At 39.9% G+C, this 24,519-nt stretch overlaps 1 protein-coding gene across 1 annotated transcript in view; it reads left to right on the forward strand.

The window, feature by feature from the left end:
- The window catches only part of sirt7 (sirtuin 7), a 38,154-nt gene extending 13,910 nt beyond the window's left edge, over positions 1-24,244 (forward strand). Inside the window, exons 4-10 of the mRNA XM_028819273.2 lie at positions 2,028-2,098; positions 7,414-7,486; positions 7,603-7,701; positions 8,163-8,399; positions 16,790-16,870; positions 16,972-17,078; positions 21,343-24,244. Of these exons, the coding sequence (XP_028675106.2) occupies positions 2,028-2,098; positions 7,414-7,486; positions 7,603-7,701; positions 8,163-8,399; positions 16,790-16,870; positions 16,972-17,078; positions 21,343-21,538 (864 nt within the window). The 3' untranslated portion in view covers positions 21,539-24,244. The remainder of the gene's footprint in view (positions 1-2,027; positions 2,099-7,413; positions 7,487-7,602; positions 7,702-8,162; positions 8,400-16,789; positions 16,871-16,971; positions 17,079-21,342) is intronic.
- Positions 24,245-24,519: the final 275 nt, after the last annotated feature.

Raw genomic sequence — 24,519 nt, forward strand, 5'->3', positions numbered from 1 at the left:
GATGTGAGTAAGATTTGTAAATCACCTATTATTTGTAATTTATAAGATGTGTTTAAAGTTTTTCTTTGCAGGTATGTTCCTGAAAATTATTGGGGACAAAGGGTACTTTTTATTTTTTTTTTTTTTAAACTGTCAAACATTTTGTTGTTCTGTACCATGCTGACAGGTGTGTATAGTGAGGTGGTGGGGTTTCCTCAAACGTGCAAGGTTGCTGATTATTAGTTTACCGTATTGTATGAGTAAGCATGTGTTAGTACACAAAATAAAACCTCAATTCCAAAACGGTTGGGATGCTTTGTAAAATATCAATAAAAACAGAATGAAATGACTTGCAATTCTCATAAACCCAGATTTTGTTCACAACAGAACTTGGAAAACAACTGAGAAAATGTACCATTTTAAGAAAAGAATAAGGTCATTTTGAATTTGATGGCAGGAACACATCTCAAAAAAGTTGGGACAGGGCCAAGTTTAGCACTGTGTAGCATCCCCTCTTCTTTTAACAACAGTCTGTAAATGTCTGGGAACTGAGGAGACCAGTTGCTGGACTTCTGGGAGAGGAATGTTGTCTCATTCTTGTCTGATATAGGATTCTAGCTGCTCAACAGTCTTGGGTCTTCTTTGTCGTATTTTTCGTTTCATGATGCGCCAAATGCTTTCAATTGGTATAAAGTCTGGACTATAGGCAGGCCAGTTCAGCATAGGGACTCGTCTACAATGAAGCCATGCTGTTGTAATTGATGCAGTATGCGGTTTAGCATTGTCTTGCTGAAATATGCAAGACGTCATGTGGATGGGAGCATATGTTACTCTAAAACCTGTATATACCTTTCAGCACTGATGGTGCCTTTCCAGATGTGCAAACTGCCAGTTCCATAGGCACGAATACACCCTCATACCATCAGAGATGCAGGCTTTTGAACTGAACATTACTAACAAGTCGAATGGCTCCTCTCCTCTTTAGTCCGGAGTGAGCAGCATCCATTTTTTCCAAAAAGAATTTCAAGTTTCGATTCATCTGGCCACAGAAAAAGTTTTCCACTTTGGCTCAGTCCATTGTAAATGAGTTTTGGCCCAGAGAAGATAGTAACGTTTCTGGATCATGTTCACATATGGCTTCTTTGCAGAGCTTTAACCTGCATTTGTGGATAGCACGGTCAACTGTGTTCACAGGAAATTATTTCTGGAAATGTTCATGAGCCTATTCAGTGATTTCCATGACAGAGAATCATGCCTGTTTTTAATGCAGTGATGCCTGAGGGCCCGAAGATCACGGGCATCCAATACTGATTTTCAGCCATGTCCCTTGTGCACAGAGATTTCTTCAGATTCTCTGAATCTTTTGATGATATTATGTATTATAGATGATGAGATATTCAAACTTTAAAATTTTAGGTTGGGTAACATTCTTCTAAAACTGTTCCACAATTTGTAGACATAGTTTTTTTTGCAAATTGGTGAACCTCCGGACATTTTTCACTTAGGTGTGTACTCACTTTTGTTGCCAGCAGTTTAGACATTAATGGCCGTGTGTTGAGTTATTTTGAGGGGACAGCAAATTTACACTGTTATACAAACTGTACACTGACATTGTTTCAAAGTGTCATATCTTCAGTGTTGTCCCATGAAAAGATATAATAAAATGTAAGAGGTATACTGTTGTGAGATACTGTAAATGATTTATTTGCACTATATTTAAACATGAAATTGAATATTCAAGCATAATATGCTGTATATAGGTTGATTACTAATAAAAACATTACAGAAGTCAGGTTTGCAGAGGTTGTAGAAGTGTATAATATGTTCATATTACTTAAATAAAAAAGTAAGCCTTTCTAAAATTCTATAATCTAAAAACTCAATTTTGAATGCAATATTATTCTTGACAAAGAATTCTAACATTTTATAGTTGTTTTTAATGAAGAAAAAAATTAGCCTTGAGTTAAAGTACCTTGCCAAAAGTATACAAATACTGTACTAACAAATAAATGTGTTAATAAATGCTAATCATTTCTATTCTGTGGCAGGCTGCATCTATCCCAGATTACAGAGGGCCAAATGGAGTGTGGACATTGCTACAAAAAGGAAGGATTGTGAGGTATGGTTAAGGAATGCATATATTGCAGTTTTACATGGTAATGAAGTGATATTTTAATGAAAAGCATCATAAGAATCACACAGGTCGAGTGCAGCTGTTTCCACATGACCAATCATAAATTATTAGATTTTATTTTGTAACACTGAGACTCTGTCATTGAAACTATGAGATTTATGCCTTATTAACTGCAAAAAGCCTGCATTAGATCATAGAGTAACTGTATTACCATTTCTTTCTAAAACCTACCATGAATTTCCTGGGTCTTCCTCAAGGTCTGTTCCCAGTTAAATATGGTCAAAACTCCTTCCCAGGGAGGTGTCCTGGGGAATCCGATTCAAATACCCAAACCTCCTCAACTGGCTTCTTTCGATACAGAGGAGCAGTGCCTCTACATTGAGCTCCTCACAAATATCTGGGCTCCTCACCCTATTTCTAATGCTGAGCTCACACACCCTTCGAAGGTAACTTTTTTTCATTCAGTTGTATCCGTGATCTAGTTCTTTCAGACATTACCCACAGCTTATGACAATTGGTTGAAGGTAGGAATGTAGATAATCTGGTAAATCGACAGCTTCACCTTTTAGCTTGGTTCTCTCTTCACCACAAATGACTGGTACAACGTCCGAATAACTGCTGACACCACTCTGATCTGCTTGTCGATTTCCTGCTCACTTCTTCCATCACTTGTATACAAGATCATGAGGTATTTACAGTGTATCCGGAAAGTATTCACAGCGCATCACTTTTTCCACATTTTGTTATGTTACAGCCTTATTCCAAAATGGATTAAATTCATTTTTTTCCTCAGAATTCTACACACAACACCCCATAATGACAATGTGAAAAAAGTTTATTTGAGGTTTTTGCAAATTTGTTAAAAATAAAAAAAATTGAGAAAGCACATGTACATAAGTATTCATAGCCTTTGCCATGAAGCTCGAAATTGAGCTGAGGTGCATCCTGTTTCTCCTGATCATCCTTGAGATGTTTCTGCGGCTTAATTGGAGTCCACCTGTGGTAAATTCAGTTGATTGGACATGATTTGGAAAGGCACACACCTGTCTATATAAGGTCCCACAGTTGACAGTTCATGTCAGAGCACAAACCAAGCATGAAGTCAAAGGAATTGTCTGTAGATGTCCGAGACAGGATTGTCTCGAGGCACAAGGTTACAGAAAAATTTCTGCTGCTTTGAAGGTCCCAATGAGCACAGTGGTCTCCATCATCCGTAACTGGAAGAAGTTCAAAACCACCAGGACTCTTCCTAGAGCTGGCCGGCCATCTAAACTGAGCTATCGGGGGAGAAGGGCCTTAGTCAGGGAGGTGACCAAGAACCCGATGGTCACTCTGACAGAGCTCCAGAGGTCCTCTGTGGAGAGAAGAGAACCTTCCAGAAGGACAACCATCTCTGCAGCAATCCACCAATCAGGCCTGTATGGTAGAGTGGCTAGACGGAAGCCACTCCTTAGTAAAAGGCACATGGCAGCCCGCCTGGAGTTTGCCAAAAGGTACCTGAAGGACTCTCAGACCATGAGAAAGAAAATTCTCTGGTCTGATGAGACAAAGATTGAACTCTTTGGTGTGAATGCCAGGCGTCACGTTTGGAGGAAACCAGGCACCGCTCATCACCAGGCCAATACCATCCCTACAGTGAAGCATGGTGGTGGCAGCGTCATGCTGTGGGGATGTTTTTCAGCGGCAGGGACTGGGAGACTAGTCAGGATAAAGGGAAAGATGACTGCAGCAATGTACAGAGACATCCTGGATGAAAACCTGCTGCAGAGCGCTCTTGACCTCAGACTGGGGTGATGGTTCATCTTTCAGCAGGACAACGACCCTAAGCTCACAGCCAAGATATCAAAGGAGTGGCTTCAGGACCACTCTGTGAATGTCCTTGAGTGGCCCAGCCAGAGCCCAGACTTGAATCCGATTGAACATCTCTGGAGAGATCTTAAAATGGCTGTGCACCGACGCTTCCCATCCAACCTGATGGAGCTTGAGAGGTGCTGCAAAGAGGAATGGGCGAAACTGGCCAAGGATAGATGTGCCAAGCTTATGGCATCATATTCAAAAAGACTTGAGTCTGTAATTGCTGCCAAAGGTTCATTGACAAAGTATTGAGCAAAGGCTGTGAATACTTATGTACATGAGATATCTCAATTTTTTATTTTTAATAAATTTGCAAAAACTTCAAGTAAACTTTTTTCACATTGTCATTATGGGGTGTTGTGTGTAGAATTCTGAGGAAAAAAATGAATTTAATCCATTTTGGAATAAGGCTGTGACATAACAAAATGTGGAAAAAGTGATGCGCTGTGAATACTTTCCGGATGCACTGTAAACTGTTCTTCTTGAAGCAGCACCTTTCTCACAACCCAGAGTGGACACTCCACCCTTTTCCAGCTGAGAATCGGGATCTCAGCCTTAGAGGTGCCAGTCCTCCTCCTGGTTGCTTCAAACTGCGCAATAAATAAGGTCACAAACCAATAAAGCCTGCCAGACCACATCATCTGTAAAAAGTACAGAGGCAGCCATGAAGTCACTGAATTTGACACTCTCCTGTCCTTGGCTGAGCCTAGAAATTCTGTCAATAGAAATTATAAACAAAGTCATAGACAAAGGGCCACCTTGAAGGAGTCTCACACCCACAAGGAACTAGTCCAACTTACTGTTAGCAATGTGAATCAAGCATTTGCTCCGGCAGTGCAGGGGCTGAATAGCCTAAAACAGCAAGCCCAGTACCCCATACTCCTGAAGGATCCTTGACACAACAACAAGGGACAAGGTCATATGCCTATTCCTAGTCCACAAAACACATTTACACTGGTTGAGCATAGTCCTATGAGCCCTCCAGAATCCTTGTGAGGACAAAAAACTGGTCCAGTGTCCACAACCAGGAAGAAATCTGCAATCTTGGTCCTTAATCTGAGACAATAGGCGGATCATCCTTTTCAGAATCCTGGCATATGACTTCCCAGTGAGGCTGAGAAGTGTGTTCGCCCTAAAGTTAGAACACATCTTTCAGTCCCCTTTCATAATGAAGGGGATCACCACCCCAGAGGCATTCTCTACAGCATCCACAGAATATTCAAGAGGCATGTCAGCCAAGACAGCCCAGCAACAATCCATACATGTTAAGAGCACAGGGTGAACATCAGTCACCCCGCCAGAGCCTTGTCTCCAAGGATTTAACCTTATTGGTGTTATATTTAATCCCGGAGAAACAAGCCAAAAATATTATTCTGTTACAGAAACATGTAAATACCAAAACCTCAACATAAATACAGTAAGAAAGGTATGTCTGCCCACTGCTATACTGATGCAGACTTAATAATGTCTTTCATGTGATGTTTTCAGGCAGTCCCCAATGCACAGACTGATGTAGAAGTGTGTTTGTTTGTGCAGTTTTCTTGTATTGTTTTTTCTGTTGCTAGACAATGAGAGGGTAGACGGTCAGTGCCTTGTCCGCATGATCTATGCACCTCTTGATTTATTGTAGGCTACCACAGCACAAGGCTTAGTGACTTCCACATTTCCCCTGACACAAACATTGACATTTGCTGTATTGTGAACAGTGCTTAGGGACTAATGTCTTGATTCAGTTTCAGATTGTTCTAAATCTGGCTTTACAGCTTCTCATTTACACACTATTGTTTGCCAGAATCGCTTTGAGGCTGACCAAAAGTCATTTTCCATGGTTTCACCGAACTCCTACCACACTCGAGTTTTTGCTTCCACAACTGCCTTTGCCGTGCTCTGCTTTGCCTGTTAGTACCTATCAACTGCTTCTGGAGTCCCACAAGCTAACAACGCTTGAAAGGCCTCCTTCTTCAGTCTGACATCTCCCTTTACCACTGGCGTCCCATCACCATTTGGGGGTTACCACCTCAATAGGCACCGATGAATTTTACGTTCACAGCTCTGTGGAGCCACCTCAGCAATGAAGTCACAGAATATGGTCCACTTTGGTTCAATGTCTTTAGCCTCTCTCGGAATGCAAGAGAAATTCATCTAGAGGTACAAGTTGATAATCATCCAGACATTGGCGTCTGCCAGACATTCCCAGCACACCCTCACTATACATTTGGGTTTGCCTGGTCTGTTTGGCATCTTCTCCTGCCGTCTGATCTAACTCACAACCAGGTTGTGATCAGTTGACAGCTCAGTCCCTCTTTTATCTGAGTGTCCAAGACATACTGTTGTAGATCTGATGACATGACTGCAAAATCCATCATCAACCTATGGCTTAAGGAGCTCTGGTTACAAGTGCAATTATGAACACCCTTATGCACAAACATGTTGTTCATTATGGACAAACTGTGAATAGCACAAACATCCAATAACAAAGCACTACTCAGGCATTACACGTGCCAAGCAGATAAGCTCACATTCTCTCAACACCTTTCACCATGGGCAACTCCTGAGTAGAATAAAGTCCAGCCCCTCCCCAGAACTTTGATTCCAGAGCCTATGCAGTTCATTGAGATGAATTCTAGTATATCTAGACAGTACATTTACCGTCACACACTTGCTCTGGTTCCTTCTCCGCCAGAGCGATCACATTTCATGTCATTAGAGTCCATTTCAGTAGTCAGGGATTGGTTTACCAAGGCATTTGCTTTGATTGTCACCATAGCCATAAAACATCAGACCGTTATAGCTCCTCCTGCACGTGGTGGGCCCACAGGAGGATGGACCCATGTTCCTCCTTCAGGCTTGTCCAGTCAGGTCTCATGGGTAAAAGCTTGAACAACAAGTGCTCGAAATGATGAGCTTCTAAACCAGGCATGGCTCCAGGGCAGGGCCCCAGTTTCTCTATTCTGGGCAAGGTTACTGAGTCCTTGATGAGACTTTGAACCAGACTTGGTCTGTTCCATCACCTAGGACCAATTTGACTAGAGTGATCCTACCAGGGGCATTTGTCCCAGACAATATAGCTTAAGTACCTTGAGGACACACAAACATTTCCACCACAATAAGGTGGCGATTCATGGAGATGCAAAAAGTTAATATATGAAAATATATAGTACATAAAACAATGGAGCAAATTTAATTTATAATACATATGTTTTATATGGAGTTAATTTTATTATTAGAAAAAAAAATTTGAATTTGAAATAGCAGTTGATTTAATTTATTCACTATAAAGAACACATCGACTTTCAAGCTTGGCATGTCTACACTATTGTGAATGCTGTTTGGCATACTCGGATCACCTCTGGATCAGTTTGGTGCAAGTAGTCATGCAGATAAATCAGTGTAATTTAAAATATTTTTTTGTCTGTATTTTTGAATTGACTATTCCTTTGTTTCAGTGCAACAGATTTAAGTGAAGCAGAGCCCACTTTGACTCATATGTGTATTGCAAAATTATACGAGGAAAAACTGGTAAGAACTAAAGAAATAACCAAGAATGAAAGTGTAGATCTTTGCGATGCATAGGACATTTTGCTTCATTTTTTACAGCGATGAATGGCTGAGTGTATTTAACATTTGTTTTCTAGGTAAACCATGTGGTTTCTCAAAACTGTGATGGATTGCATCTAAGAAGTGGACTACCTCGACATGCCTTATCAGAGCTTCATGGCAATATGTACATTGAGGTGAGAGGAGTAATTTCTCATTTTACTGGTTCTTAGTTTATCCCTCTCTAGCTTATAAATCTGTTTTGATGCTGCCTTGCCTATTATATGATGTATGACCTGTTTAGGCCTCACATAGTGTTAATTCCTGTGAAGACAATTCACATTTGAATATAGCACTCATTTAAAATGCAAGAGAGCTTCTCTGTAACTTTCTGAAGGAAATGGTTTATGATTCATTGGTGCTGGAATTTGGAATAAACACCAAAACTTTTAAAAGAGCCTTAATCATCACTTGTCCCCCATGTTCCTGTGTAGAATTTTAAACAGCTGTAGACCGCTTGATATATATTTCATTTTACAGAGCAGACAATGATTTACCCACGTATAGAATCTAGCAGTTATAGAACATACATGTGGTTGTTCTTATGTATTTTTAATGATGTAAATATTTAATATAATGCTATATTTGCCTTATACAGGTTTGCACTATCTGCTCCTCTTTGAGAGAGTACATTCGTTTATTTGACGTAACTGAGCGCACTGCACTGCATAGGCATGGTACTGGAAGACTGTGCCACAAATGCAAAGGAGAGCTGAGGGACACTATTGTCCATTTTGGAGAAAGAGGTACACTGGAGCAGCCACTAAACTGGAAGGGAGCAGAAGCAGCAGCACAGAAAGCAGATGTCATTCTTTGTCTCGGTTCAAGTTTAAAGGTATGGGGGTCTATTTTGTATCTGCAGGAATGAGTTTAAATTAATGAATACAAGTACACAATATAACTAATTCAAGAAGACAGTGCTCCTTTCAGGCAAATTAATCTATCACTGTTATGGATGCTCTGATCAGTTTTTTTAAGGCCGATATTGATCACCAATTTCATGTTACTTGATCAGCCAGTACTGATTTCTTTTTTTTTTCCTTTATTCCTTTTAAAAACCTTTTACCCAAAGCTTCTGAATATCCAGATGCGTAGAAGTCTTTTGTCCTATATTAAACTATAGACCACACGTGTTAACAATATGTAATTCTGTTGGCTTATTGTTCAGTGACCATAAAAATACTAAATAAATAAGCTGTCATATTGTTTCATTTTTTTTCTGTAGATAGATAGATAGATAGATACTTTATTAATCCCAATGGGAAATTCACATTCTTCAGCAGCAGCATACTGATACAATAAATAATATTAAATTAAAGAATGATAATAATGCAGGTGAAAAACAGACAATAACTATGTATAATGTTGAATGTTAACGTTTACCCCCCCGGGTGGAATTAAAGAGTTGCATAGTTTGGGGGAGGAACGATCTCCTCAATCTGTCAGTGGAGCAGGACAGTGACAGCAGTCTGTCGCTGAAGCTGCTCTTCTGTCTGGAGATGATACTATTAAGTGGATGCAGTGGATTCTCCATAATTGATAGGAGCCTGCTGAGCGCCCTTCGCTCTGCCACAGATGTTAAACTGTCCAGCTCCATGCCAACAATAGAGCTTGCCTTCCTCACCAGTTTGTCCAGACGTGAGGCGTCTTTCCTCTTAATGCTGCCTCCCCAGCACACCACTGCGTAGAAGAGGGCGCTCGCCACAACTGTCTGATAGAACATCTGCAGCATCTTATTGCAGATGTTGAAGGACGCCAGCCTTCTAAGGAAGTATAACCGGCTCTGTCCTTTCTTGCACAGCGCATCAGTATTGGCAGTCCAGTCTAATTTATCATCCAGCTGCACTCCCAGATATTTATAGGTCTGCACCATCTGCACACAGTCACCTTTGATGATCACTGGGTCTATGAGGGGTCTGGGCCTCCTAAAATCCACCACCAGCTCTTTGGTTTTGCTGGTGTTCAGGTTTAGGTGGTTTCAGTCGCACCATTTAACAAAGTCATTGATTAGGTCCCTATACTCCTCCTCCAGCCCATTCCTGATGCAGCCCACGATAGCAGTGTCATCAGCGAACTTTTGCACATGGCAGGACTCCGAGTTGTATTGGAAGTCCGATGTATATAGGCTGAACAGGACCGGAGAAAGTACAGTCCCCTGTGGCGCTCCTCTGTTGCTGACCACAATGTCAGACGTGCAGTTCCCAAGACGCACATACTGAGGTCTGTCTTTAAGATAGTCCACGATCCATGCCACTAGGTATGAATCTAATCCCATCTCTGTCAGCTTGTCCCTAAGGAGCAGAGGTTGGATTGTGTTGAAGGAGCTAGAGAAGTCTAGAAACATAATTCTTACAGCACCACTACCTCTGTCCAAGTGAGAGAGGGATCGGTGTAGCATATAGATGATGGCATCCTCTGCTCCTACCTTCTCCTGATATGCAAACTGCAGAGGGTCAAGGGCGTGTTGAACCTGTGGCCTAAGGTGGTGAAGCAGCAGCCTCTCCATGGTCTTCATCACATGTGATGTCAGAGCAACAGGCCGAAAGTCATTCAGCTCACTAGGACGTGATACCTTTGGGATTGGGGTGATACAAGATGTTTTCCAAAGCCTCGGGACTCTCCCCTGTTCCAGGCTCAGGTTGAAGATGCGCTGTAGAGGACCCCCCAGCTCCGACGCACAGACCTTCAGCAGTCGTGGCGATACTCCATCTGGACCCGCTGCTTTGCTGACACGAAGTCTCCTCAGCTCTCTGCTCACTTGCGCTGTTGTAATTATGGGTGGGGATGTCTTTCCTATGCTGGTGTCAGCAGAAGGATGTGTGGAGGGTGCAGTACTCCGAGGTGAGAGTGAGAGTGGGTTAGGGTGGTCAAACCTGTTAAAGAAGTTGTTCATTTGGTTTGCTCTCTTCACGTCTCTCTCAATGGTGGTACCCCGCTTCGAGCTGCAGCCAGTGATACAACAACAACAACATCATCATTTATTTATATAGCACATTTTCATACAAAAAGTAGCTCAAAGTGCTTTACATAATGAAGAGAAGAAAAATAAAAGACAAAATAAGAAATTAAAATAAGACAACATTAGTTAACATAGAAAGGAGTAAGGTCCGATGGCCAGGGTGGACAGAAAAAACAAAAAAAAACTCCAGAAGGCTGGAGAAAAAAATAAAATCTGTAGGGGTTCCAGGCCACGAGACCGCCCAGTCCCCTCTGGGCATTCTACTTAACATAAATGAAATAGTCCTCTTTGTAGTTCGGGTTTTTCACGGAGTCACTTGATGCTGATGGTCATACAGACTTCTGGCTTTTAATCCATCCATCATTGTTGGAACATCATGGTGCTTTGGGTAGATGGTGGTGGCGCACGCCACCACCAACAGGACACCGGAAAAGGAAACAGAAGAGAGAGTAGGGGTTAGTACAGATTTTGAATGAATAGTTATTATAATGAATTGGATATACAGAGTATCAGGATTAAATTACAGTGAAGTTATGAGAAGGCCATGTTAAAATAATGTGTTTTCAGTAGTTTTTTAAAGTGCTCCACTGTATTAGCCTGGCGAATTCCTACTGGCAGGCTATTCCAGATTTTAGGTGCATAACAGCAGAAGGCCGCCTCACCACTTCTTTTAAGTTTTGCTCTTGGAATTCTAAGGAGACACTCAGTTGAGGATCTGAGGTTACGATTTGGAATATAAGGTGTCAGACATTCCGATATATAAGCCGGGGCGAGATTATTTAAAGCTTTATAAACCATAAGCAGAATTTTAAAGTCAATTCTGAATGACACAGGTAACCAGTGTAGTGACATCAAAACTGGAGAAATGTGTTCGGATTTTCTTTTCCTGGTAAGGATTCTAGCAGCTGCATTCTGCACTAGTTGCAAACGATTGATGTCTTTTTTGGGTAGACCTGAGAGGAGTGCGTTACAGTAATCTAGCCGACTGAAAACAAACGCATGAACTAATTTCTCTGCATCTTTCGATGATATAAGAGGTCTAACTTTTGCTATGTTTCTTAGGTGAAAAAATGCTGTCCTAGTGATCTGATTAATATGCGATTTAAAATTCAGATTACAATCAACGGTTACCCCTAAGCTTTTTACCTCCGATTTGACTTTTAATCCTAATGCATCCAGTTTATTTCTAATAGCCTCATTGTATCCATTATTGCCAATCACTAAGATTTCGGTTTTTTCTTTATTTAATTTGAGAAAGTTACTATTCATCCATTCTGAGATACAAGTTAGACATTGTGTTAGCGAATCAAGAGATTTAGGGTCATCCGGTGCTATTGATACATACAGCTGTGTGTCATCAGCATAGCTGTGGTAGCTCACGTTGTGCCCTGAGATAATCTAATGGAAGCATGTAGATTGAGAAGAGCAGTGGACCCAGGATAGAGCCTTGTGGAACACCATATAGAATATCATGTGTCTTTGAGTTATAATTACCACAACTAACAAAGAATTTTCTCCCTGCCAGGTAGGATTCAAACCAATTTAAGACACTGCCAGAGAGGCCCACCCATTGACTAAGGCGATTCTTAAGAATATTATGATCAATGGTGTCAAATGCGGCACTCAGATCTAAGAGGATGAGAACAGATAAATGGCCTCTGTCTGCATTTACCCGCAAGTCATTTACTACTTTAACGAGTGCAGTTTCTGTGCTGTGATTTGTTCTAAAACCTGACTGAAATTTATCAAGAATAGCATGTTTATTAAGGTGCTCATTTAACTGCATAATGACTGCCTTCTCTAGAATTTTACTTAAGAAAGGCAGGTTAGAGATGGGTCTATAATTTTCAAGAGCAGAGATGATCTTCATCCCATCCCACACTTCCTTCATGCTGTTATTCTGCAACTTCTGCTCCAGCTTTCTCCTGTACTGCTCCTTCGCCGCCCTGAGCTGGACTCGGAGTTCCTTCTGCACGCGCTTGAGCTCATGCTGATCACCGTCTTTAAAAGCCCTTTTCTTCTGGTTCAAAAGGCCCTTGATGTCACTTGTAATCCATGGCTTGTTGTTAGCATAGCAGCGTACCGTTCTTACTGGAACTACAATGTCCATACAGAAGTTGATGTAGTCAGTAGTGCAGTCAACAACTTCCTCAATGTTCTGATTATGAGATCCCTGCAGGATATCCCAGTCTGTAGTTCCAAAAAATTCTCTCAGAGTATTCTCAGCCTCCGGGGTCCACTTCCTGAATGATCGTGTGGTTACAGGTAGGACTCTCACTTTTGGTTTATAGTGAGGCTGAAGCAGAACCAGGTTATGATCTGCTTTCCCAAGTGCAGGCAGCGGGGTGGTGCTGTATGCGTCTTTACTGTTTGCATACAGTAAATCAATAGTCTTATTTCTCCGGGTGTTACAGTCCACATACTGGGAGAATGCAGGTAATGTTTTGTCCAGCGTCACATGGTTAAAGTCTTCAGCGATTAGCACAAGCGCCTCAGGGTGCTGCGTTTGTAACTTAGCAACAGCAGAATGGATGATGTCACTCGCTGACTCCTCGTCCGCCCGAGGAGGGATATACACGATGACAACAATGACATGTCCAAACTCTCTGGGCAAGTAGTAGGGACGTAAACGTAAGGCCAACAGTTCGATGTCCCTGCAGCAAGTGGAGATTTTGACGTTAATATGTCCAGAGTTACACCACCGTGTATTAACATAGAGAGCGAGTCCTCCTCCTTTGTGCTTCCCACAGGTACTTGCATCTCTGTCCGCTCTAACTGTGCTAAACCCGGGTAGCTCCACGTTGGCATCTGGGATGGTGTTATTTAGCCAGGTTTCGCAAAAACACAACAAACTGCATTCTCTGTAGGTCCTGACATTTTTCACCAGCGCAGCCAGTTCGTCGATCTTATTTGAGATTGAGTTTACATTCCCCAGGATCACGGAAGGCACCGAAGGCTTGAAACGCCACTTTCTCGCAAGCTGCTTCATTTTTAGCTTAGTGCCGGCTCTGCTGCCACGATACCGCCTTCTTACCTCGTCAGGTAAATATGGAACCACACCGGCACTGGCATTTGTTCTCAGCGCTCGAAGTTGAGTACTTGAATAGGCGAGTCTCGGCGTGTAAAAATCCATGCCCACGTTGTAAAAGTAAGTGTGTCCAGGGAACGAATCCACATAAAATAAAGTAATAGGAGTGATCAATAAATAAAAATAGAAAAATAAAAGTAGAAAAGTACACATACATATACAGTCATACACGGAGCTGCTGAAAAGGCTGCCACTCACGGCAGCGCCGGATGTTATTGATGTAATGTAATGTAATGTACCTGTCTGAAGCAGAACTTAATTAAAAAAAGTAGTTTTCACCATTTCTCTCCCTCACATATACTATATGTGTTTGTGTGTGTGTGTATATAATATATATATATATATCCATCCATCCATCCATCCATTTTCCAACCCGCTGAATCCGAACACAGGGTCACGGGGGTCTGCTGGAGCCAATCCCAGCCAACACAGGGCACAAGGCAGGAAACAATCCTGGACAGGGTGCCAACCCACCGCAGGACACACACAAACACACCCACACACCAAGCACACACTAAGGCCAATTTAGAATTGCCAATCCACCTAACCTGCATGTCTTTGGAATGTGGGAGGAAACCGGAGTGCCTGGAGGAAACCCACACAGACACGGGGAGAACATGCAAACTCCACGCAGGGAGGACCCGGGAATCGAACCCAGGTCCCCAGATCTCCCAACTGCGAGGCAGCAGCGAGATATATATATATATATATATATAATTTTCACGGCATTCGAAGTCTGTGTCACAATCTGATTGCATGGGTGGTTACCTACCAGGTAACACTTGTGGTTGGCCAGCAATCTGCTAACATCCGCCACGGTGCCCTCAGTTTGTGAGGAGCAGATCATAGAATGGTTGAAATAGTTTACTGTCAAATAAATGCAAAGAGTACGCGACATGTGTTTCGCCCTCATTCTGGGCTCATCAGGCGTACAAACTCCACTGCACTCCTATATATATAATATATACAGTACTGTGCAGAAGTTTTAGGCAGGTGTGAAAAAATGCTGTAAACAAAGAATGCTTTCAGAAATATAAATAATGATTGTTTATTGTTATCAATTTACAAAATGCAAAGTGAGCGAACAAAAGAAAAATTTAAATCAAATCAATATTTGGTGTTACTACCTTTTGCCTTCAAACCAGCATCAATTCTTATAGGTACACTTGCACAAAGTCAGGGATTTTGTAGGATTCTAGTCAGGTGTATGATCAACCAATTATACCAAACAGGTGCTAATGATCATCAATGTCACACGTAGGTTGAAACACAGTCATTAACTGAAACAGAAACAAATGTGTAGGAGGCTTAAAACTGGGTGAGGAACAGCCAAACTCTACTACCAAGGTGATGTTGTGGAAGACAGTTTCATGTCATGGCAAGACTGAGCACAGCAACAAGACACAAGGTAGTTATACTGCATCAGCAAGGTCTCTCCCAGACAAAGATTTCAAAGCAGACTGGGGTTTCAGGATGTGCTGTTCAAGCTCTTTTGAAGAAGCACAAAGAAACAGGCAACGTTGAGGATCGTAGACACAGTGGTCGGACAAGGAAACTTAGTGCAGCAGATGAAAGACACATCAAGCTTATTACCCTTTGAAATCGTAAGATGTCCAGCAGTGCCATCAGCTCAGAACTGGCAGAAACCAGTGGGACCCAGGTACACCCATCTACTGTCCGGAGAAGTCTGGCCAGAAGTGGTCTTCATGGAAGAGTTGCAGCCAAAAAGCCATACCTCCGACGTGAAAACAAGGCCAAGCGACTCAAGTATGCACGAAAACATAGGAACTGGGGTGCAGAAAAATGGCAGCAGGTGCTCTGGATTGATGAGTCAAAATTTTAAATATTTGGCTGTAGAAGAAGGCAGTTTGTTCATCGAAGGGCTGAAGAGCGGTGCAATAATGAGTGTCTGCAGGCAACAGTGAAGCATGGTGGAGGTTCCTTGAACGTTTGGGGCTGCATTTCTGCAAATGGAGTGGAGATTTGGTCAGGATTAATGGTGTTCTCAATGCTGAAAATACAGGCAGATACTTATCCATCATGCAATACCATCAGGGAGGCGTATGATTGGCCCCAAATGTATTCTGCAGCAGGACAACGACCCCAAACATACAGCCAAAGTCATTAAGAACTATCTTCAGCGTAAAGAAGAACAAGAAGTCCTGGAAGTGATGGTATGGCCCCCACAGAGCCCTGATCTCAACATCATCGAGTGTGTCTGGGATTACATGAAGAGACAGAAGGATGTGAGGAAGCCTACATCCACAGAAGGTCTGTGGTTAGTTCTGCAAGATGTTTGGAACAACCTACCAGCCGAGTTCCTTCAAAAACTGTGTGCAAGTGTACCTAGAAGAATTGATGGTGTTTTGAAGGCAAAGGGTGGTCACACCAAATACTGATTTGATTTAGATTTCTCTTTTGTTCATTCACTGCATTTTGTTGATTGATAAAAATAAATGATTAACACTTCCATTTTTGAAAGCATTCTTTGTTTACAGCATTTTTTCACACCTGCCTAAAACTTTTGCACAGTACTGTGTGTGTGTGTGTATATATATATATATATATATACACAGTATTTTTTTTTCCACACAATCAATTAATTGCTATTCGCAATTAAACACTGCATAAATGTAAATATACATGCACTTACAGGTTTTAATCATTTTAAATTATTAATTGTACTACAGCTTTTTGCTGTTAAAATATGCATTTACTATATTTGTCAAGGTGTTTTTTTTCTTCTTCATTGTATCAGCTAGACATTCATTAATTCTTGAGGTGTTGTTATAATATGAAATTTTATTTGTTTATTTTAAGTTGTACCATCATGTAGCACATCTAGGGTTTGAAATGAGGTTTTAATTGACAAGTGATATTTTGATATTCCACTTTTATTATTTTTATAATCCTGCAATCCATGCACTAATAATTTTAAGTAGTATTTCTTATGGTAAATACCAGCTCCACTTGTGTAAGTTAAATTTTGACAATGATGATGTTACATAATCATGTTGCAACTTGGATGAGGAAGTCACTGAAGAATCCCTTTGTTGATATTCAAAAGAAAACACATTTAAAGTGTCTTTCAAAATGAAGAAGGTAGTTTGCAAGTATGTTATTAACAAATATATAAATATTTAGATACATAACATAGCTATTTCTTTATTTATTTTAGGTGTTGAAGAAGTATGCTTGCCTGTGGTGTATGAGCAGACCACCAAATAAAAGACCGAAGCTCTACATTGTTAATTTGCAGGTACTGATCATTTTTTATTGCCTGATATAAATATTTTTATAGCCTTATAGCATTTTTACTAATGGTTGAAAACGTTATTTAATTCAACTTTTACTTGTTAGTGGACACCAAAAGATGACCTTGCAGCACTCAAGATTCATGGAAAATGTGATGATGTCTTAAAGCTGCTCATGGAAGAGCTCAACCTTGAACTTCCAGTCTATGACAAGTATGTATTGCAAGATAGTAAGATGGATAGATACTTTTTTAATGCCAAGGGGAAATTCACAATAATGAAGATAAATGTGGCTTCCTATGAAACATCAAACAGCATCTACAGTGGTGTGAAAAACTATTTGCCCCCTTCCTGATTTCTTATTCTTTTGCATGTTTGTCACACAAAATGTTTCTGATCATCAAACACATTTAACCATTAGTCAAATATAACACAAGTAAACACAAAATGCAGTTTGTAAATGATGGTGTTTATTATTTAGGGAGAAAAAAAATCCAAACCTACATGGCCCTGTGTGAAAAAGTAATTGCCCCCTTGTTAAAAAATAACCTAACTGTGGTGTATCACACCTGAGTTCAATTTCCGTAGCCACCCCCAGGCCTGATTACTGCCACACCTGTTTCAATCAAGAAATCACTTAAATAGGAGCTGCCTGACACAGAGAAGTAGACCAAAAGCACCTCAAAAGCTAGACATCATGCCAAGATCCAAAGAAATTCAGGAACAAATGAGAACAGAAGTAATTGAGATCTATCAGTCTGGTAAAGGTTATAAAGCCATTTCTAAAGCTTTGGGACTCCAGCGAACCACAGTGAGAGCCATTATCCACAAATGGCAAAAACATGGAACAGTGGTGAACCTTCCCAGGAGTGGCCGGCCGACCAAAATTACCCCAAGAGTGTAGAGACGACTCATCCGAGAGGTCACAAAAGACCCCAGGACAACGTCTAAAGAACTGCAGGCCTCACTTGCCTCAATTAAGGTCAGTGTTCACGACTCCACCATAAGAAAGAGACTGGGCAAAAACGGCCTGCATGGCAGATTTCCAAGACGCTAACCACTGTTAAGCAAAAAGAACATTTGGGCTCGTCTCAATTTTGCTAAGAAACATCTCAGTGATTGCCAAGACTTTTGGGAAAATACCTTGTGGACTGATGAGTCAAAAGTTGAACTTTTTGGAAGGCAAATGTCCCGTTACATCTGGCGTAAAAGGAACACAGCATTTCAGAAAAAGAACATCATACCAACAGTAAAATATGGTGGTGGTAGTGTGATGGTCTGGGGTTGTTTTGCTGCTTCAGGACATGGAAGGCTTGCTGTGATAGATGGAACCATGAATTCTACTGTCTACCAAAAAATCCTGAAGGAGAATGTCCGGCCATCTGTTCGTCAACTCAAGCTGAAGCGATCTTGGGTGCTGCAACAGGACAATGACCCAAAACACACAAGCAAATCCACCTCTGAATGGCTGAAGAAAAACAAAATGAAGACTTTGGAGTGGCCTAGTCAAAGTCCTGACCTGAATCCAATTGAGATGCTATGGCATGACCTTAAAAAGGCGGTTCATGCTAGAAAACCCTCAAATAAAGCTGAATTACAACAATTTTGCAAAGATGAGTGGGCCAAAATTCCTCCAGAGCGCTGTAAAAGACTCATTGCAAGTTATCGCAAACGCTTGATTGCAGTTATTGCTGCTAAGGGTGGCCCAACCAGTTATTAGGTTCAGGGGGCAATTACTTTTTCACACAGGGCCATGTAGGTTTGGATTTTTTTTTCTCCCTAAATAATAAAAACCACCATTTACAAACTGCATTTTGTGTTTACTTGTGTTATATTTGACTAATGGTTAAATGTGTTTGCTGATCAGAAACATTTTGTGTGACAAACATGCAAAAGAATAAGAAATCAGGAAGGGGGCAAATAGTTTTTCACACCACTGTATACAGTAAACCCTCGTTTATCATGGTTAATCCGTTCCAGATTCTACCGCGATAAATGAATTTCCGTGAAGTAGGTTTCTTTATTTATAAATCGAATATTTTCGCAGTTAGAGCATAGAAAACCTGTTTACTGCCTTCTAAATACGTTTTTTAACATTATTAGAGCCCTCTAGACATGAAATAACACCGTTTAGTCAAAAGGTTAAACTGTGCTCCATGACAAGACAGAGATGACAGTTCCATCTCACAATTAAAAGAATGCAAACATATCTTTCTCTTCAAAGGAGTGCGCGTCAGGAGCAGAGAATGTCAGAGAGACAGAGAGAGAAAAGCAAACAATCAAAAATCAATTGGGCTGTTTGGGCTTTTAAGTATGCAAAGCACCGCCGGACAAAGCAGCTGCAAGGAAGGGAGCAATGTGAAGGTAGTCTTTCAGCATTTTTTTAGAGGAGCATCCGTATCCTCTAGGCCAGTGTGCGAACAGCCCCTCTGCTCACACCCCCTCCATCAGGAGCAGAGAATGTCAGAGAGAGTGAGAGAGACAGAGAAAAACAAACAATCAAAAATCAATACGTGCTGTTTGGGCTTTCAAGTATGCGAAGCACCGCATGGGAAGCATATCGTATATCATTGAGGAGTTTTATTTAATACGTAATACGTGCTCTGATTGGGTACCTTCTCAGCCATCTGCCAATAGCGTCTCTTGTATAAAATCAACTGGGCAAACCAACTGAGGAAGCATGTACCATAAATTAAAAGACCCATTGTCCGCAGAAATCCACAAATCAACAAAAAATCCGTGATATATATTTAGATATGCTTACATTTAAAATCCGCGATGGAGTGAAGCCGCAAAAGTCGAAGCGCAATATAGCGAAGGATCACTGTACTCTAGAAATTACACTCCTGAATTTAGCTGCAAATTTAAAAAATCGCAAACAGATTCTTTCATGATTATATAGCCTGTAAATCTCAAGTCAATTATAAAATGAAAAATGTTTCATTAATAATACAAGAATAAACTCTGTGTTTCACATTCTCACAACTGTAAACTTACTTTTGCCCATCCGTGTATATTGGTACTTGTGATATTGGTGTGTGTGGAAAGAGAGAGGCTTAATATGTTTTGATATTTTTATCAGCATTTAGTTATAATTATTTGTAGCTGCAAAAGAGAGAATGCCCTGGCATGTTATTGGCTAACTAAAAAGATTACAATATGCAAGCTTTCAAGGCAACTCAGGCCCCTTCTTCAGGCAAGATGTAATCCTTGTTCCTTTTGTTAGTTAAACCCTTTCAGATATTTTCATTTTCTATTTATTGCTTTCCCAAATCAAGTTTTAAGAGAACATTTTTAGTCTCTATTTTATGCATAATTTGTGGTGTCTTCATAAGCAGAAATTTTACTTACTTGCTCAGTGTAATAAACTGTTTATTCCAGAACTTTGATTTACATTGGGACTCTGGGCAAGTCGCTTAACACTAGAATTACCAGAGTCTATGAAAAAACTCGTGGATCCGGCCCACCTTAAATCCATTCACACCTCTCCGCCAGCGTCCTTTGTCCTCTAAATGTGCAGATAAAGACAAGCTGCAAACTGCCGGCTATTCCATCCCCCCACCGACTTAGAACGTGCACGAACTTCTCCCAGCTCATGCTTTGATTGATTATCTGGGAGTGAAGTGGAGTTTTAGAGTGGAAATAATAGATCGTTATTTGGAACACACGCATTTCATGTGTGTTCCATTTCTACAGTAATCTGTGTAAACACATTGTTAAAACAGAAACTTTTTCATATTTTAGTAATAAATGTTACAAAATGTAGGCATAAACTATAGAATGTGTGAAGTAGCATGAAGTCCAAACATCAAATAAAAAGGTTCAAGAACAATACAACAGCTTCTGTGGCGTAGCGGTAAGATTTGCTATTTCAGGGTGCAGCAGGCTTACTGTCCCTCAGAAACCTGAGTTTGATTCCCCGTTGAGGAGGAAGTGTTTTTTTTTTTTTTTTTTTTTCTTTTTTCTTTTTAACCTCAAACGGACATAAAATTTATAAATTGGTATGCACTGTCAGTTAATGAGATCGTTATATTTTCATGTGAGATGCTCCTTTTAAAATATTTTTTAACAATTGAGACTGCAATTAACATGAACAAGTGTCCTTATAACTGTTATTTTTAAGATCCATAACACACAGACAGACAGAGCACTGCGTAATAGAGAGACAGACAGGCAGAAAAGTCACTAGATATATAAATAAACAGGGAAGGCGCATGTACTGAAAGAAAAAAAAAGATGTGCGTTGATCCTGCTGCACTGAATAAACTCTTTTAGAAAACGACACATCACACTGTGCATTTTTATTGGCAGCTTAAAAAAAATGTCATCTTGTATACTACTGCATATTATCGTCTCTCTTTTCTTTGTTATTTGCCTTCTTCAAAATTTATGTAAGAGGTACAAGGGATGCTGTAGTTTGTAAAATATATTATTTGAAATAGTATGAAACTAAGTTTTCTTTATGTTTGTTGTTTAGAGCAAAAGACCCCATTTTTGGCATGTCTACCTCACTGAGAACTGAAGAAGCTGAAAGTCACAGTCGTAAACTGATAGCACCACCCAAAGTATCAGAAGTTCTCAATCAAGATCAAGAGTCAAGTGAAGGAAGCACGTCTGTGTTGGGGGGGTGGTTTGGACGAGGTTGTTCCAAAGGAAGGAAGAAAAAGAGATGACTTAAGTTTACATGAATTCAAATGCTGTTATTTGGCAGTTGTTACAAAAACTTGAAGTAGACAAATTGTGCTGACAAAACTTAATTCCACACAGGCCTGTGATGATGAAGATCCTGTCGGCATGATTGTATTACAATAAGAGGCACATTATATGAGGGTTGCCCAGAAGGTTTTGCAGTACAGTTTTTGTTTTTATTTTGTTAGCAGTTCATTATAGAATTATTTAATTACACACATTTAACTAGGTATATTTGATGTACTCTTCATTTCTCTACACCATCTTGTCAAGTTCAGCTTGCTTGATCCATGTATTTCTTTCCTGTACCAGTCGGAATCCTGAATTCACGGCCACTTCTTGTCAATTCTTCTTAATCTTTTCCCATGAACGTTTGAGGCATCCATTCAGGAAGAAATTGAATTTTTTGGACAGTCATTACAGACTTTTTATCTGTGACATGAGAAATACACAGCCTCACATGATACTACAAGAGGCAGCTTTCTGGGTTGGAGTCACATTAACCAACCGTGGTTTTCTTGTTAACTTTGCTGGAATTATAGAAAGTATGGCAAATCTTTGGGCAACCTTCATTTGTAAAGAAAATAATGCACCTTAAAATTTCCTCAGGTATTCTTAACAAGAAAAAAAAAAACTTGAGAAATTTGAAAGTATATGGGAATTAGCGACACGTTGAGAATATGCTTCAGTGAATTTACTTGTAATGTAAAGAAGTTGTGGACCTGCTATACAAGCAGATTAATGTAATTTAAAATGATGTGTTAGTTTATTTGTTGGAAAAAAATAGTAATTGTCTGTTCTTTAAACTACATTGAAATTGCACTGGTGGAAAGAAGAAAAAAAAGGTTGTGTCCTGCCTAGTTGTTAAATATATTTGCAGCGTTTTTCATGTGAACATTATTCAGGCTATTGCATTTGTATTCAGGCAACCATTTTTTTTATTTATTAAATATTTCATGATATCCCTGTACCTTTTAATATAAAAATAAGAAGCTGCAGTATTTCTATTTGTTTATTTCTTGAATACTTGATTTAGCAGTATGTCTAAAATGCACTCACTAGTTTAAGAAGAAATGGCAGCATGATGCCATAATTGGTGATGCTGCCATCTTACTGCTCCCAAGATATGGTTTGATCTCTGACAGTGGTGCTTTTGCATGAAGTGTTCATCTTTTCCTCTGGTTACTTGTATTTCATCCCACAGTCCAGTGACAGATTGAAGGGCTGGCTGGTGACTGTGGATTAATTTGGTGTGGCTGTTTGGGCTCTGCAGTGAAGTGGAGTCTAGGTCGGGATATTAGATCCTGCCTCGTGCCTTTAGATACTGAGGTCACATTAAGAGAGTAGACGGGAGGTTCAAGAATGAATATGAGGCCACATGTATAGTTTGTTAATTTGAAGCTTTTTGAATGTCTACCTTTTTTTAAGTGTAACTTTTTCTGAAACATAATATTGAAGATCCTTTATCTGTTTGTGACGTCCTAATTGCAAAGAGTTTATATCTACCGACAGTCACTAAAAGTGAGTATTGTATAGTTTGTCATGTAAATATTTTTACGCTTGTTTACAAGAGCCATAGTTGGAAAATTTTAATTGTGATATTTTATTAAATGTTAATTTTAAAATTGTGTTTTATATATGTTTCCAATTTGGTTGTGGGGACACATTTTCAAGAGTAGTGTTTTGGACTACACATAGCAGTGTGTCACAGTGAGTGTTTTTTAAATACTGAATCTCAAACTTGCCCTTGGGTCATTCCTGGGGTTTCTGTTGTTTTGCTCCAGCTAATTTCATCCTTAAATTCATTCTAGGTTTATGGATTTTTTTAAATAGTGACCTGTCTACAGTTATTCTGTTTTAATAATATTTAAGGATTTTTTATTTTTTTGGTAAGAAATTTACCTCAATTTCATGTTTTATGCAACAGAGCTGATTGTTTTGGCTAAAATAAGTTTGTTTTTCTCATCGTGTTTTTTTTAATATTTTAACCCCTAGGTAATGAGAACACATTTGCACCTCTGGGGGTTCGTTGATGTTTGTTAGGTAAGGATTTGTCTATTTAAAAATGCTGAAACAGGCAAAATCTTGAGAAAAACATAATTAAAATAAACAGATAAAAACTGATGAAGAAACCACATAGACTCTTTATGCATTTAAAGGCAGCAGTCACAAATAATACCCTCGGAGTGGGTGGGAGTTCAGTGCTTTTGAAGAATGTAGAATAGTCTTAGGTTAGCCTAGTCTTCAACTCTCTTAACATCCTGAATGATCTCATTATTAGTCCTAAACTGGTAAGGCACCCCAGACGTGTTTGTTATCCTCCCCTCTACCTTTTGAGTTTTCTGCCTTCACCTTGTCTGTCTGAGTACATCGAATTGACGCCACCTTTCCTGTCTACACGCTGCTCTACCAGTGAGTTCAAACTTAGATTGATTATCCTGGCATAGTAGCAGGCTGCTAGTGAGCCAAACCATTCCATTCTTTTCTGTGACTGAGGAGAAGGTGCTTTGTTATAGAAAGAGTGTTATGCACTGATTTGTTTTTAAATATATTTATGAAATATTGACTGGGTAAGGATGCTGAGAAGCATATTAATAATTGAGACAACCATCATGGGTCTTTATTGTTAATGAAAGTGAATGTTAGCACCATGGTATTGGTAAATAAAAGTTTTAGTTGACAATTTCAAATGAGGCTGTTTTATTTTGCATTTTCAATCTTGAATGTCAGATACAGCAAAGAAATTAGTTTTCACAATTCAAGACAAAAAAAAAACAAACTGGCATTTTGTAAAATATGAGAGACATTGCATACAGTAAGTGATGGGCTTCTTAGGAGACTTGTGTGCAATTGTATGTCATTTCAGTATTGTGAAGCTCTTCGCGCATTATTTCTGTTAATGTAGCATTGTGAAGCTGAACTTTAGCACATCATTCCTTTTTGTTTGCTTTATGCTAGCAGCCTA

This window comes from Erpetoichthys calabaricus, chromosome 14, assembly GCF_900747795.2.
Source record: "Erpetoichthys calabaricus chromosome 14, fErpCal1.3, whole genome shotgun sequence".
Taxonomy (NCBI): Eukaryota; Metazoa; Chordata; class Cladistia; order Polypteriformes; family Polypteridae; genus Erpetoichthys; species Erpetoichthys calabaricus.